This window comes from Passer domesticus, chromosome 3, assembly GCF_036417665.1.
Source record: "Passer domesticus isolate bPasDom1 chromosome 3, bPasDom1.hap1, whole genome shotgun sequence".
NCBI classification, from domain to species: domain Eukaryota; kingdom Metazoa; phylum Chordata; class Aves; order Passeriformes; family Passeridae; genus Passer; species Passer domesticus.
In genome coordinates this window covers 89,989,383-90,005,735 of record NC_087476.1, presented here as the reverse complement: position 1 = coordinate 90,005,735, position 16,353 = coordinate 89,989,383, and the positions used below count along the sequence as shown (strand labels likewise).

The following is a 16,353-nucleotide window of genomic DNA, read 5'->3' as shown; positions in this document are numbered from 1 at the left end:
AAAAAGGGAAGGATTTAGTTTAAACATTAAGATGCAAGGTTAAGTATAGGATAGATTAGCTGGTGGGTTCCCAGGCTTTTGAGAAGCCAGTTGAAAGCAGACTGAAAAATAATCTGTGAGGAGTGATTTAGATTTGGCTTGTGCTACCTTGAGCAGAGCAGTGGCTTGGGGATCCTCCAGGGGCTCTGCTTCCAATACAAACACAGGTTTTAAGGCCATGCTTTGACTCAAGCTTGTTAAAAGTGGAAGAAAAACTCTCAGTGGCTCTTGAACTGGGTCATGCACATAAACCCTGTGGTCCGTGCTGGAAATGCAGAGAGAAAGCAAACTGTTTGCAGGGTACTCCCCAGGGTTCCAGGGTGGATGTGTGTGAGGCCACAGCCTGCCCCAGAAATGCAGGTGGATGCTGCTTTGGTGCCTCCTGAGCGATGCTCCCCTCGCACAGACCCTCCTCACTGTCCTGCTCCTTTGGTACCTCTGAGCTGCCAAGTCCCAGTGATTCCTGGATCCAGGTGCAGGCTGCTGTGTGTGCCTGAGGAGGAGATGCTGACCCTGCCCCTCACGCTGTGTTAACCACGAGTAGGTCACACCAAATGGCTTGCAGATAGATGGTTTTACAACTCAACATTTTTCCTCATGCTGCACATTCATAATCAGCTGGTTTCTTTTGTGTTTTTTTTTTTTCTTTAACTCCCCTGTAGTTAGAAGATAGGAAATCCAGTGGATTGTCCTGTGTATGGATACCTCCCATGCCTCATCTGCACATAACACTTCTGAGACAGAGACAGGGCTGTGCAGCGGCCACTGCTGTGACCAGTGGGAGCCTCTGTAGGCAATGAAGGAGCCCCATTGTGTGCCCTCCCCGGGGCTGCTCTGTGCTTCCAGCAGTTCTCTGGGGTTCTGTGCCTGATTGTGAGTGTGGAGGAGGCAGGCGAACTCTAATTAGTCTTCTAGAGTGTAAGGGGTGGTTGTTTACAAATGAAAAGATAATTTCTAACTTGGATAAATGGGACACGAAATGGCTGTGACAGGCTGCAATAGCAGTGGAAGTTCTGTTGTCACTTGCATTCAACACAAGGTTTAAAATGCATGAGGTGGGTGAATCAGAAAGTGGGGAAAACAGACTGATGGTTTCAGACACATATTTTCATAATCTTCTCTAATACAAATGTTTTTGCCATTTAATCTTGTATTTCCTTAGAGTAGGGATCTGTTTACAAAGCTCTTCCCAGAGAAAGGATATGGATAGAGAAGACTGCAAAATAAAAAATATCCTTTGCCTTAGTTTTCAGCTGCGATTTTTTGGGGGGCTATTTTTTTGGTGTGGCATTGGATGTGACTCTTCTGGCCTTTTTTAGGCTGCTTCCAGTTTGTTTTTGTTTTTTTTTTTTCCAAACTGTCCAGATTTCCAGGATCTGTTTGTGGAAGGGGGTAGGTTACCTATTAGGTTAATAGTGCAGTGTCAATCTGGCACAACAGCTTTCTCAGCTGACCTGAGGTTGCTTGTCTCAGTGCTGTCCCTGTCAAATAATTGTACTCCAGAGAGTGTCTAGATTGTAGCTAAATTTTGGAAACTTGCAAAATCCTGAGCATGTGTAGTTTCCTGCACTCCTGCTGGAAATTGTGTGGCTTTTGCCACTTTCCCTGTCCACAGGAGATGTGGAGCAGCAGCAAGACAATAACTCAGTTTGCAGGGATGTGAAGTGTCTATGTTGGTAGAGCTTTCTGCAGAGCAGGCTTTGATAAAAAGGCAATAAATTCTGGTCTGCAGCTGTAGCTATGGGATTATGGAGGCATTTGTAGCTTTTAGGGGGCCATGTAACCATCTTTTATCTTCTGCTTTGTTTGTCTTTCCTGCAGAGGAGAGCCAGGGTTATTTTGAAAATAAGCTAAACTCAGTCCTGCTCTGGCATTTCCATGATTGCCAGCTCGTGCAGTTCAGCAGGGCTTTGTGTTACAGTCTGAGGTGATGCTCAGGGAGTTGCTGTAAGATGCAGAGAGGACTGCATTCCTTCCATTCACCTTCAATACATTTTTTTCCTCTTTCTTTTTTTTTCCCCCAGTCATCCTCCAGAAGATAACAGGACTCCAGCAAGTCACTGAAGGGGAGAATCAAGTGCCCCAGCTCTTGCTGAGATAAGAACTGGAGATGCCTGGCTCTTGGTGTATGAGAGGACCTTTTGATTCCCATCAATTGCTCCAGCTGGAAGGACTGAAAACTGTTTTGTTTCTGTTCTAGGTTAATGGAGACAGCAAAAGAAATGACCAGGGAGTCCTTACCTATCAAATGCCTTGAAGCAGTTATCCTGGGGATGTATCCTTTCACGTGCCTGTGGCTTTTTCCACTGCAGTGCTGTTGAATACATTGCCCCTCACAGATGGTGTTTGAGAGGGTCGCAGCCAAAGGTGAGTGCCAGCAGCTTGGGGAGCTGCCCTGGTATTCATCACCAGTTGCTGAGTTGCCTGGGATTGTAGGGGGGAGTTGGGATGCTGTGATTTGGCTATGCAGACTTTGCCTCCTGCCCTGGTATTCTGCATAATGCCAGGATCTGACCCAAAGTGCCCAGATAAGTACCTGTCTACACAATCCTTGTTTTCTTTGTTAGCATTTCTCTGTTGGTTGTTGTTGGAGCTTGGTAACATCTGTTCTGTGTTTGTCTGATGTTTACGTGGCCAAGTCATATTAGCTTTTGTCTCTGAATCCACAGCTGTGCTTTGTGCAGAAATGTGTTTTACAGTCAAACATTTGCGCTTCCCCTTAACATAATGCTTGCTTCCTACTCAGTCTTCAGTCATTTAGACACTGACTTGCTTCTCCTCCCTCTGGTGCTGTCACTATCATCATAAAACTTCACCATCATAAAACACTGGAGGAGGGCAAGGCAGGGCTGCAGGAACAGGTTGTCAGACACATCTTGTCAGAAATGATCAAGTTTCACTTAAAACAAATCCCAACTAAAAATAAGCCCCGAAGCAAACCATCTCCTGGGATGTCTCTGCAGCGTTTTGCTGGCTGCTGCTGCCCCCTCCCGTGGGAGAGGGAGCTGGCAGAGCCTGGCAGGTAGTGCCTGTGAGAATCCATGGCTGCTGAGGGGTGGGAAGGGGATGGGCTGAGCAATGTGTGCCAGGGATATGCCTCGGATTGGAGTCTGAGAGGTCGCTCTGGCTGACAGGGTTTCCCCTGGGAATGCTGACAGACTCTGCGTGAGCTGGAGGGATTGGGGTCCTGGGGGCTTGATGTCAATAAGAGACTCAAAGCCCTTCCAGAAGGAGAAATCATAGAATATCCTGAGTGGAAGACACCCACAAAAACCATGGAAGTTCAGGCCCTGTGTTGTCCAAATGCCTTTTGAACTCTGTCAGGCTGCCTGGTGCTGTGACTGCTTCCCTAGGGAGCCTGTTTCAGTACCCAACCTTCTGGGTGAAGAACCCTTCCCTAATATCCAACCTAAGTCTGCCCTGGCACAGCTTCAGGCCGTTCCCTCGGGTCCTGTCAGTGGCACCACAGAGCAGGGATCAGTGCCTGCCCCTCCTCTTCCCCTCAGGAGGAAGTTGTAACTGCAAGGAGGTCTTCCCTCAGTCCCCTCCAAGCTGAACAATCCAGGTGACCTCAGCCACTCCTTGTATGGCTTCCCCTCAAGGACCATCTTCATTGCCCTCTCTGGGATGCTCTCTAATAGATTTATATCCTTTTTTATATTGTGGCACCCAGAACTGCCCCCAGCACTGGAAGTGAGGATGCCCTAGTGCAGAGCAGAGTGGGACAGTCTCCTCCCTTGCCCGGCTGGCAATGCTGTGCCTGATGCCCCCCAGGACATGGTTGGCCCTCCTGGCTGCCAGGGCACTGCTGACTCATGTTCCCTCTGTGTGGTGCTGTTCTCCAGCCTCTCATTCCCTAGTCTCTCCACACAACTGGGTGTGCCCTGTTCCAGATGCAGAATCTGACAGTGCCCTTGTTAAACTTCGTAGGTTGGAGATCACCTGGCTTTCCAGCAGGGCCTCTCTGCCCTTGAGAGAGTCAGCAGCTCTTCCCAATTTTGTGTCATCAGTAAACTTACTAAGCATACCTTTGAGTCCTGCATCCAAGTAGTTTGTGAAGATCTTGAACTGGCCTTAAAATTCAGCCCTGTGGAACCCCACTAGTGAGTGGTTGCCAGCCTGGTGTAATCCCATTTGCTGTAACCCTTTGTGTCTGACCTGTGAGCCTGTTGCTTACCCATTGTGTTATGTATTTCTCTAGCTGTATGCTGGATATTTTGTCCAGGAGAACACTAGGAGTAACAGTATTGAAAGCTTTCCTGAAGCCCAAAAAGTTTGTTAACTGATTTCTCTTGATGTCAGTGGATCTGTTATGCTTGCCCTTGTGTAAGGGTTGTGCTGTAAACTATTGGAATGGGGGAAATAATCCCCAGGTGGAGTTGTTGCCCCTCTGCAGTGTCAGTGTGGCCTGCAATGTTTATTTCTAGCAGTGAACTGATTATTCTACATATCACAGGAGCAAAGGCTGATTAGTGGCCTATGGATAACCGTGATAACCTGAAAGTGTTGCTGGGTTTTTTGCATGCCTCAAACCTGACTTGTGGGTTCAGTTTGGTGGTTTTGGTTTGGATTTTTTTTTTTTTTTTGAGAAGTGAAGGAAGCAAAATAGTTGAAAGCTATTATACTATTTGTTGTCATTTGAAGTTTCTTCACAGTTAAGATGTGTATGGATTTTTCTGTCTCTAGATGCTAATTAAAAAACCCTAAACTTAGGGCAAACCTTGGTTTTTTTTTTAATGAGAAGTTTTAGCCAGGGGACTGTATGGGACAGGCTTGTCTTTCTAGGACTTCTGCATCTAGTCTTGGAAGTCTCTCTCTGAGAGCAGGGACTGTCTGCTGGCTGGTGGTCCAGGAACAAATGCATTGAGGTTTACAGGATTCATGTACTATGAGCCCCAGGTATTTTGCTTGAGGTGTGGGTACACAAAGAGTGTAGCAGTGGTGAGTGGGTGGGCCACCTGAATTTGTGTCTGAGAAGTGGCTTGTATGGAGGCCGTGCCAATAGGGAACCTTGCAGTGCTGTGATGCATGTGCAGCATGAGGGGTTTTGGGAGGCATCTTTAACATGGCATGTTAGGAAGTTTGCCTTTTTTTTTTGGCAGCCATGAGATTTTGATCTTCAGCATTGCCCTCTGGATGCAGACATGGTGAGGCCAGCAGCATTCCAAGGTCAGGTGCTTTCCAGTGAAGATGTGTTTACCCTCTCCTGAGTTCCCAGCCAGTGCCTTCACACCGGCCTGAGCTGAGCAGCCCTGTGTGTGTGTTAACCTCTGGTTCCATTCCATGTATCTGGAAATAAGGTAGTGCTGTAATTTGTGTGCTGGCAGGCCTTGAGTGTTGCTTGGATACTGAAAAAGCACAGCCCACTCCGGCGGCCCCTGGTGCGAGCCTTCCTTCAAAGGCCGGCTCGCGCAGAACGGCTTAGCGAGATGTCACTTTAATTGAGCTGCTCGCTGGCTTCTGCAATTGCCTTTTACTGTGTGACTTCTTATAAAATGCTTCTATAATCCCTCTTGGTGCAGAATTAAGTTTGGCATAATTGCCTATGCTCTTGATCTTGGAGCGTTTTTATAGGGCAGTGAGGTACAGTACTGAGCTATCCTGTCTGCACACACCAAGGATCAGCTGCTCTGAGATGACCGAAAGCTCAAGCAGATCTTCCGGAATTATTTTGCAGCAGTCTGCACAGCTCTTTTTCTCTGTGTAGCTGTCTGAACTGGCTTCATATCTCTCTGCTTATATGATCTGCTTGTCAGTGCCTAACCAGAAGCATTCCTCCTGCTGTCTTCCCCAGGGCATTTCTCAGTTCAGTTGTAAATCAGCTGAGTAATGATGCGTTCAGCCCACTCTTTCTGAGCAAAGATCCAATTGATTTGAGCTCATGAAAGGGAATAGTAAACCAGAAAGTGCCAAGGGAATTTTATCTGTGCTGCATTCACTTTATTAAAACGTGGAGAGCAAAATATCCAAGGGGGAAGAGGGAAACTGCACACTGCAGCCCTCCTTGGGGAGTCTTGCGGAGTCCGTCTGCATTGGCTGAGCATAAATCACATAAGTCACTCCTGTTGCCTTCAGAAACCTTCTCCCAGTTCATGTGAGGTAACGCTTGGACCCACACAGGGTATTAGAGCCCCTGGCCAACAATATCACTAAATAAGAAGAGAAGAGCAAAAGTGTCTCAGGAGTGAGAAGTTATTCAGTACTGCACTGTTCCTTCTGTGGATGCAATCCGTGGATGATGTTTATCACCACTGGAGACCTGGGTGCATCTGTCTCCTCCAGGCCAGTGGGTACATCCTTGGGCTGAAAGTGAGGGTTTTCAGTAAGGGGGAGAGTTTCTTGCAGTCATTGCAGGATATTGATGTCTGTGTAATGCTCCTCTTTGCCTCCTGCATGCTTGTCTGCAGCTTGACTACTTGCTAACTGAAATATGGGAAATGAAGATGGTGCTGAATGTCTACAGCCCCTGTGATGGCTGAGAAGAGCTGAGAGAGTGCTTTTAATTGCTTACATTGTCATGGTCTAATCTTTAGATAGTCCCACCTCTCACTGTAGCCAGGCACTCGAGAGTAGGTTTCTCAGTCTAAGCAATGTCACCCTGGCAGTCCCACTTTGGGAAGCTGAACCAGTTGCTTGAGCCTTTCCTACGTGGAGTCTAGAGCTGCCAGGGGGAACTCTGGGCCCTCTGTGTAGACAGCATCCAGCTGTGGGCTCAGTAGCACTCTGCCTCACAGTAAGCAATCCCAAGCCCATGGGAAATGCTATTTGACTCCTGCTGGAAACCTCTCTAAGTGTTTATTGCTGCTGGTTGGGGGCCCTCTGAGCAGTTGCTTGGAAAACCAGCTCTTCTGGTTTTACTGAAGCCTTATTGATGGTTTTGAGATTTATTTTTCTCCTGCTTCACATGCTGCTCTGTGGTAGCAACTTCAGCATTGCTAAGAGCTAGAACTGCTTCCTTGCTCCCCAGCCTGCTGCCATCCCTCCAGCTCGCTGCTGCCCAGTGGCACTTGCTCATGGCCCCAGCCCATGGGAGTGGCAGGAGAGGGGAGAACCAGACATCCTGTAGTTTTTTGTGCTCATCTTGACCAGACTTCAGCCAAACACCCTTGCTGCGCTGTTAAGACACGAAGCAGTCCCCCTTTGCAGGTATGGATTCCAGCACTTGCTATTGTTAAACCCTGTGTGGTTGGTTGGTGGCTCCCCATCTCTCCAATTTGTTGAGGTCTCTCTGCAGCACCTGTCTGCCCTTGAGAAAGTCAACAGCTCTTCTCACTTTGGTGTTCTCCCCAAACTTCCTTTGAGTTCTGTGTCTGTGTTACAATGAAGATGTTGAAGAGACTTGGGCTGAGGATGGGGCCCTGCAGAATCCCTCTAGTGACTGGACTCTGGGCTGATGTTACCAATTTGCTAGGACTCTCTTGTGCCTGGCCTGTGAGCTTCTTGTGCTTCAGTTTCTGCTCTGCTGCCTCTTCTCCTGTTGGTTGGCACCACTGAGAAGAGCCTGGCTCCATCATCTTGATTGTCAAGAGACCCAGGATTAGGAGGCCACTGAGCTTTGCTGCAGCTGCTTTTGCCCTCTGCACTGCTTCTCTATTGTGACATGTAATTCACTCCCTGACTCTCCATCCTGCAGTTACAGTCCCAGCTCAGAAGTGTGATTACAGCTGCAGCATTGCTATGTGCTTGCCTTTTGTTTGCCACAATACAGTCTCCTTGGGCAGAGCAGAAAGGAAAGCTATAATAATGATGCATGGACAGAGGGGAAGATCTGACGTGCCTTTCCAGCCCATTTGCTGTGTATTTCATCTCGGGTGGGACTCTCATTAACCAGTCCCTCAGCAGAAGCAACCTGTACCTAAAGGTTAATTTCCACAGCAGTTGTTGCTGGGTTATTTGATGGTGGATAATTTCTGCCCTCAAAAGATTCTTTTACTCCTACTAAGTATTTAATGAGATTAAATTGCAACTTCTGTGAGCCCTTGTGGCAGAAGTGTGTATGTGTGGCGGGTGGCCACCAAAGCTTTGTATGGACTTAACAGAAAGGCACTTGGGGAGCAGAGTGAAAACCCTTTCATAATGAGGGGGAAAAATAGTGGTGATGTTTGAAAGCTTCACAGGTGTTAATAAAAGATAGTGCTTTTTCAGCTGCACAGAATGATAAATACAATGGGCTTTTGCTGGAATCGGTCTGTAGGACACAAATTATTGTAACACGACTTTGATGTATACAGGATGCATCTTTTAAGGCCTGAAGCTAGGTGACCTTTTAAATGAGGTGAGTGTGTGCTGAGTTTTCCAGTTGACATAATGGCGCTGGGCCCCATTCTGCCCTTGCAGTGTATTTATAATCTTTAATTAAAAGTCATCTACTGATGGTGGGGTGAGGGTATTTTTCTTGGAGAAGCTAGTCCTAAGCAGCAGTGATCCAGTGAGACCATCTAAGGCAAATAGAGCTGGTTCTGTTCTGCATAGGTGATGTTGGGGCAGGCTTTGACAGTCACTGCAGGGTGTCTGCGTTTGATGGCAGTGGGGCAGGAGGTGGGTGCATGTGGCCTTGGCTGGGTGACAGATGTGTGTGGTAGGGAGGTCTGTGCTCTGCTGTGCACAGTCTTCCACACTCATGGTCATACAGCCAGTGAAGTGCAGCATGAGCTGAGCCCACAGTGTTGTCTGTTCCTTTACCCTCTAACACATTTTCTCCAGGCTGCTAAAGCTGATGACATCTAGCACTGAATACAGCTAAACAAGTTTGATGTGGAACTGAAAATCTTCCCTGTGGCTGTTCTGAAAGTTCTGTGTCAATGTGTTTTTCTTGCCTGTGGTGGTTTTTTTTTTGTTTGTTGGTGAAACTCCTTGCTCTTGACTTCAGATTCTGGGCAGTTCATGAATCTCTTATTCAACAAACATTGGGTGAAGTATCCCCCTGAGAAAATGGTTTAGAGAGAGATGAGAGTCACTGGATGCTTTTCATGCAACCTTATGGAACAAAGAAGTGAAATGTGGGGTGCAGGCAGGGGTCATCATCCCAGGGAGTCACACTGGTGGTGAGGTGGTGGCATGTCAAGCTGGGCAGAGCCAGAACGGAGCCCAAATTGTGTTTTACAGTCTTGATACAAAAGCTTTTTTGTGCTCTCAGTTTCCCAGCAGCTGTCTGGCAGCTATGCTGTGGAGGCAGGGGAGGAAGGCTGGTCACAATAACATCCCAGGATATCTCAGCTCTGTGGTGGCTCTTGTTGCACTGCTGTTAAATACCTCCTTTTTGGGCATGAGGTAGGGAGAAGAGGGGATATTGGAGATGCCCAGAGCAGAATCCTGGACAAAGCAGGTTCCTGCAGCTTCAGTGGGAACTGAGCCCACTCGTCCATCTGTCAGGATGCCCCGACATTCTCCTGGCAGTGCTGCCTTTTGGGCTGGTGTATCTTGTAGTGGCAGCACCATGACATGACCAGCTGACTCAAAGGATGGCTCCAAGGTTACAGCAGGTGCCTCTGGCTGGAGTAATCCCAGGCTGGAGAGCTTTGCTACAGCCTTTTCTGGTCATCCCTCCTCCATTCCCCAGGCGTGGGTGGGGGCCTCAGCTGCAGAGGGCAGGGCACCTGCTGTCCCAGGGGCCAGGTGCCAGCACGTGGAGCCAGGGTGAGTTTCAGCTGTCCCAGGATTAGCAGCAGGGAGCTGCGTGCAACGTAGGTGCTGACGCAGAGCTGCTTGTGTGAGGGATTCTCAGCCTGTCCTTTCCCTGGCACGGGCCAGTAGCCTCCCTAGGAGGTGAGCTGCACGTAGCTCCCCACTGAGATCACACACTGCACTGGCACAGAGCTTGGTCCTGGCCTCTGCACGTGGTGCCTTTGAAATGGCCAGTCAGTGATTCCAGGGACAGGGTTTTCTTTTTAAGAGCATTGTTTCTGACCATGCCTCTGTGCTTATCTAATTAATTATTGGACCTTTCATTTGGGTCCTCTCAGCAATGTGTTTCAAGGGTAACATGCTAAAACACTCTATATGAGGAGTGGCAATGTCGAAGACCAGTTTACAGAAGGAAAGACAGACTGTCATGTTGGTGAGGAATAAATCCAAATTTCTTGGTACTATTTGAAGACATGAGCAAATGAGGCTCAGTGAACTAAGTTGTATCAAACCCTCAAGAAAGGGAGGTAGACGGTTTTCCCTTTGGAAGCGTGGGAGTTTGATGTAGGTATCAAATGGGGAGCTTCCACAGATCTAGGGAGGGTAGTCTCTCTTTGGGTGTGCTGACCTGAACAGTGCTGTGGTTTTTATCTTTTCCCTAAGTGTGATTAAGAGTCATGCCCTTCCCCATCTGAACCATTGCATCTTATTTCCCAAGCAGTGAAATGGGCTTTGGCAGCACTGGCTGTATCTGGGCACAACAAGAATAAGTTTGTGTTTACAGGAAAGCCCTTTGCCCTGGCAGTTAAAAACCCCAAACCTGCTGAAGATGTCTCACAGGTGTGGTTGTATCTGCTGCTTTCCCAGCACCGTTGTTGCCTTGATGCAGTGCACCCCAGCTACCTAACAAACGGGCAGCCCTCCGTGGAACGATTCCCCATCAGCTTTAAAACCCACTTCTCAGGGAACTATTTTCATCACGTGGTGCTTGGGATTTACTGCAACGGCCGCTACGGCTCGCTGGGCATGAGCAGGCGATCGGACCTGATGGACAAACCTCTCACTTACCGAACTCTGAGCGACCTCATCTTCGAATTTGAAGACTCCTATAAAAAGTACTTGCATTCAGTCAAAAAAGTCAAAATCGGGTTGTACGTCCCGCACGAGCCGCACAGCTTCCAGCCCATCGAGTGGAAACAGCTGGTCCTCAACGTGTCCAAAATGATGCGCACAGAAGTCAGAAAGGAGCTGGAGAAGTTTGCCAGGGATATGAGGATGAAGGTAGGTCCGTGCACCTGGGTGTTGGGCTCAGGAGGCACCTGTGCCTTGTCCCATCCTGCAGAGATGGATCTCGCTGTGTGTCAGCCTGAGATCATGCAGGTATCAGGTGTGCTGGGAGGATGCTTGCATCTCTCTTGGTGCTGCTTCCCAGGATTTTTGGTGTGCTTTCAAGCCCTTACAGCTATTTAGTTGAAGGATTTGCCCTTTAGCCTGGGAAACACTTGAACCCATACTTGTTCCTGGCTATCAGGGAGCTGTTGCCCAGTTTGCTTTCCTCAGTGACTCCAGAAGAAGGTGATTGGGAAGAATCAGCATGGCTGGGCTGGAACTGCTGGGAAGAGTGGCCCAGTTGCAGGTAGGGGGGGTCTGTGCTTTCCACCTGAGCTGCAGGAGGTGCCATGGGACATCTGTGTCAGTGGCTGCCTCTCCTTTCAGGACATGCCAGGGGACTGCTGGCTACTACCCTCAGCTAAATCACAGAATAGGTTATGTGGGAAAGGCGAGTAAAGTGACTCCCTGAGAGACTTCCCTGCTGGCTGGTTGGACTGAAGGCAGGCTGCCAGGGGCCTGGAGGGTTTGGCTGCCCTTGGGGATGAGGGGTGTTCCTGACCGTGCCTCTGAGCCTGGCATGGGTGAGGAGCTGTTTGTGGTCACGGTGGAAGCAGATTTGGTGCCTGTCCAGCTGGCTGCCAGCAGTGAGAGCAGAGCAGGTGTGTTTCTAAGTATGGGTCTGGCTCTTGTGCAGAGGTATGTGGCATGGTGTCCAAGTTATTCTGGGTTCTCACCCCCTTCCCTGCTAAAGGACGGCTCCTACGTAGCAGCCATGTGCCTTTTTGGCTGAGGCACCTGCCGCCTTGCCCTGACCTTGGGGTGAGCCTTGCCAGTGGCATCGTAGCCCCTATGTTCTGCTGCCATCTCTCCTGCCCTGCCAAGGAGTTTTGAGGGCCACCTTGTACCGTGCTATCACCTTAAGCATATGGCCTTGATTACTGATGTAATTAAGTTTGGGTTTTTTCTTTCTTCTCTATTCATGCGCTTTTAATACTATCCAGAGAGCAAACAGCTGAAGCAGGCTCGAGTTGAAGGAGTTCACATGGGTGGATGACTTACTGAATTTTGTACTTGTTTTTGATAGAGGGACCACAGCACTGAGCTGTGACACTGGGTGTTGTCCTGGTGAGTGCCTCAGGGTCAGGACCACACTCCTGAACCCTTCTAGACTGAGGGCCCTGCATCTGATCTTTCCCTTGAGTTACTACAGAATTCAGAGGGCTTCTTTGTGAGTGGGTTGAGTTTGGAGGATCAGGTCTTAAAAGCAGTCCAGAGTGTGAGTGTAATGCTGATGGCCCTCTGATGTTGGAGAGCCGGGAGGATGGGGGCAAGTTGGAGACCTACTGAAAAGCCTCACTGTCAGAGTTCAGCTGCCAGCCTAAGAGTTGCTCACCTCTGTTTGTTGAGAGAAGAGCTGGAGAGGGTGATTTGGCTGCTTGAGTTTCTTTCAGCTGAGGCTCAAAGCCATTTTTCTTATCTATTGCTGTTGGCAGCTCTGAAGAAAGCTGTGGATGAGACAGTATTCAGCTGGGAACTGAACTGGTGACACCAACTAATTCTTGCAGGGGGCCCCTGAACAGCTATCACATGATAACAGCTTTGAGTTCCTCTTAACCTGGGCAGGGTTTGAATAAGCCCCAAGGGACTGAAGGCTCTTTGTGTGCCTCCCTGCTACTGTATGAGGCCCTTTATTTTAAATTTTTATTTGCAGTGAATCATTGCCTTTATTGAAGGCCACTTCCTTCCCTCCCCTATCTCTCACAGATTCTGAAACCCTCAAGTGCCCATTCTCCAATGAAGGAGAGACCCCGGGGTAAGTCGCTGTCCCCTCGCCGGAGGCAAGGTAGCCCTCAGAGACGGGCCTGCAGGAGAGATAAATCGTGAGTATTCCTGCCACCAGCCCTGCTGGGGCACAGGGGGAGGCTGCTGATGTTACTTTGCTGTACAAAACTTCCCGTGCTCACTGGCACGTACAGGAAAGCAGCACCAGGTGCCTTTGTTGCCAGAGAGGCTCCAGAAGCTGCTGGCACTGCTGATGTCCTGGCATTGCTGTGCTTCCTGCTGCCTGATGGCCCCTTTGTTCAGGGTCCTTGCACTGTGCAGGATACAGAGACAGGGGAAAAGTAAACTTGTCTTTCCAAAGTGACAACATCACTTGAATTGTATTCTTTGATTTTAATCAGCTCAGAAAAAACCCAGGCTGCTTTCCATGTGTGTCATAGCTAAGAGTTATTCTTCAGCTGTGTAGGGAGGGATGGATGCAATACCTCTAAATGGACAAAACTGTGCTTCCAGATCCACAGACCTTTTACAGCCACTGGCAATTCAGACTCCCCTACCTTAGATGTGGAAGAGCTGGGTTCTAGCTGTAGTGCTCCATGCCAGGAAGCTGACAACTGTGAAAGCCTATATGTAACCCAGATTAGTCACATATTTATGGTCATTGCTTTTTAAATAGGCTCCCAGACTACTGTCTCAGCACTTATTTATTTATTTTAAAGCAGCTAACAAAGACATTAGATTAACCTTCTAAAGATAACCTCAAGATCCGTTAGCAGCAGATGATTTCACAGCAAGCTTTTATTTTTACATGTTCATTCACACTCAATCCACGATGCTGTACTATCTTGTTTAGTGCATAGATAATTATAGTTGTAATGGGCTCAGCTGCTTCAGGCTTCTTCACCTCCTAGATTCTCTTTGAGGAACAGTTTCATTTTTGAGTTTCTGATAGTATTTCTGCAGTTGCTGGAGTGGATGAAATATTTCTGGAGAGGAATGAGTGTCACTGGGCTTGGAGATTCTCCAGTTGAGGTGCTCCTTGGCAGCTTTGTTTTTCCAGGACAGAAAGACAGGAAGTGTACAGGTGGCCTTGCAGTGGCTTCAGCACCTGTTACCTGCTCAGTGGTTCTGTTCTGTTGCTCTGTATCAAGAGCAAATTATATGTAACTAAAATAAACCCTGGGTCACCCTGATAGAAGATGTAGGACTCAGACACAGTGTGATGAGCTGTGAGCCCTGAAGGGGGAATGGTATCCCCAGGTCAGGGATGAGCTGAATGACACATCCCAGCACATGCAGAGGTTGATATAAGGCGAAAAATACAAGAGGAGAAATGGGGTAGTCTCTTCTCCCTATTGATGGATCTCTGAGAACCTGATGGAGTGAGAGGCCTTTGTGTTACACACAGAATAGGAAGGAGTCAGGTTTGCTAGGCTTTAGGCTGGAATCCAAGCTAAAGAATGGCTGTGCTTATCAACACTATTTTGTTTCTTTGTGAATCTCTTACTCACGTGCTGTAATTACAGCTTTCTTGAGCTTGCTGGGGAGGGGGAGAGAAGTATTTTGCTCCAGTGTGATCTGGCAGGGGCAGAATAACACATTCATTTGAAAGGCTTCACCTGCTGATGACAAGCTGTTATTACAGCCTGGATTTTGTCAACAGTAAAATTATATGGGCCTGCTGGGAGAAATCTCCCACTGAAGGATATGGAGTGTGAACTAGAGTATCTTGGCTGGATTGTTTCTGAAGGACAAAGGCTGAAACTGTGCTTCAGGATGGAGGAGGATTTCACAGCCACAAACATTTAATTTCTCATCCTTGCCCCTTCAACTTTATTAGGTAAATGTTAGTGGTGGCTGCCAGCAAGCCCACAATAGCCTTTCAGCCTGGAAATGCAGCTGCAAGGCAGGTGGGGCACGTTGCAGGACAGGTGGCAATGCAATACCCAATGCATGCCTGCCTAGGAGGCTGGTGTGTAGTCAAATTGCAGCTTGTTAACTGAGCTGTGCAGCAGTCCCTGTGCTCTCAGCCCACAGCTGGTGTGATCCTGCATGAATATAGAGGATATAGATAGGGTGGTGTCAGTCTCGCTGGAGAGTCTGAAGCTTTACTGTGTCCACTTGCCCATCCTCTGGAGTCCCAAAGCAGAAGGGTGCAGTAAATTGCAGACCTGTATTGGAACAGGCAGTGAAGTGTTTCATCCTCACTAGGAGTTCTTGGAGCTGGAGGGGCTTGGGAGAATCTCTGCTCCTAAATGTCAGCTCACCAGATGTATTTCTTTTCAATTTCACATTGAGTCTTAACATGCATGCTTTGTGAGTGGTGTGGCAACACTGGCCTTGTGTGCTTCCCGCCCAGTGTAGCTGCTGAAAGGGAAATTCTGCTAGTCAGTTTTATCAGGATGTGCAAGGGGGCAGGATTACATTAGGATGTGTAAAATCAGGCAGCTCCAGTGCAGACAGCTCATGAATCCTGCGTGCCCAGCATCTGGGCACAGCTTGCTCACCTGCTCGTGGTCAGGGTACTTTGGACAGGAGGTGTGATCTGATGGGCCAGTAAAGCAGAGGCCCCTGGCCTCAGAGGGATGTTTGGAGTAAGGCCATTTGCCAGCCAAGGAGAATGGGATCTGTGGTGCCTCTGGTCCAAGTCTTGTCTTTTCCTGAAACTTATGGAGGACAGTCTATTTGTAGCTAAAAACTACAGACAGTTGTGGATGGGTGGAAATAGGCATGTCATCATGGGTGTACAGTGACTCCCCATCTCTCCTGGATAATCAGAGAAGGTACTACCATCCAGGCATGCTTTAATTAAAACCATATTGTGACCTTAATTAAAGGGAGAAAAAGGTGTGAAGAGGATCCCTAAATTGGAGAGAAGGGGAAAGGAAGGACACTGGAAATTTCATACAGTGCATCTCTTGCTGGTCTCTGACTCCTACACAAGCTCTGAGGGATGCAGCTTGTAGCTTGTTTACTGGTTAGCCAAATCCCATCTGCTTGGAAGGAATAATGTGGAAAAATGCAAATTACCTTATAGTGATTTCTTTTAAGTGTGATCCCTTGCTGCAAGTGAGAGGGACCAGTGAAGACTCCTTCACTTCTGTGAATTATTTAAACTGAGACAAACAAGAAGCATGGTGCAGGGTAGTACCACAGTGAGGATGGTGAGGTTATTATGAGAGGTGCTTAGATAAATGGCAAAGCAACAGGTGTCATTCAATGTGCCACTAGGCAGAAGAGCATTAGATGCCCCAAATGCTGTGCAGATTCTCAGGAGGGATCTGGTGTTAGCAGTTCTGCTCTTAAAAAGAAAAAAGTAAAAAAATCCTTATTGAATTGAGGAATTAAAAAATATTTCAGAGGCTCTGTTGCACACAGTATGTGTGAGCTATACATTCTCAGTTCTTGGGGCTGCAGGAGTACAGCTCTTCCCTGGTGTGTGCCCCAGCAGCGTGCCACAGGCATGGCTGGGCTTTGCCTGCTTTCCAGCCTGCCTGTGGCACTGCTGCCTCTCTGGGGCCTGCTGCCTGCCCTGAGCTGCTCCAGTGGGAATGGGCTGGCAGCCTGCAGCGGGGA

General features: G+C 48.3%; 1 protein-coding gene across 2 annotated transcripts in view; it reads left to right on the top strand.

The window, feature by feature from the left end:
- Nucleotides 1–16,353, top strand: part of VASH2 (vasohibin 2) — a 34,464-nt gene that overhangs the window by 14,721 nt on the left and 3,390 nt on the right. For both annotated transcript variants that reach the window (XM_064414261.1, XM_064414262.1), the window contains exons 4-6: nucleotides 2,240–2,314; nucleotides 10,563–10,944; nucleotides 12,760–12,875. In XM_064414261.1, coding sequence (XP_064270331.1) covers nucleotides 2,240–2,314; nucleotides 10,563–10,944; nucleotides 12,760–12,875 — 573 coding nt within the window. The remainder of the gene's footprint in view (nucleotides 1–2,239; nucleotides 2,315–10,562; nucleotides 10,945–12,759; nucleotides 12,876–16,353) is intronic.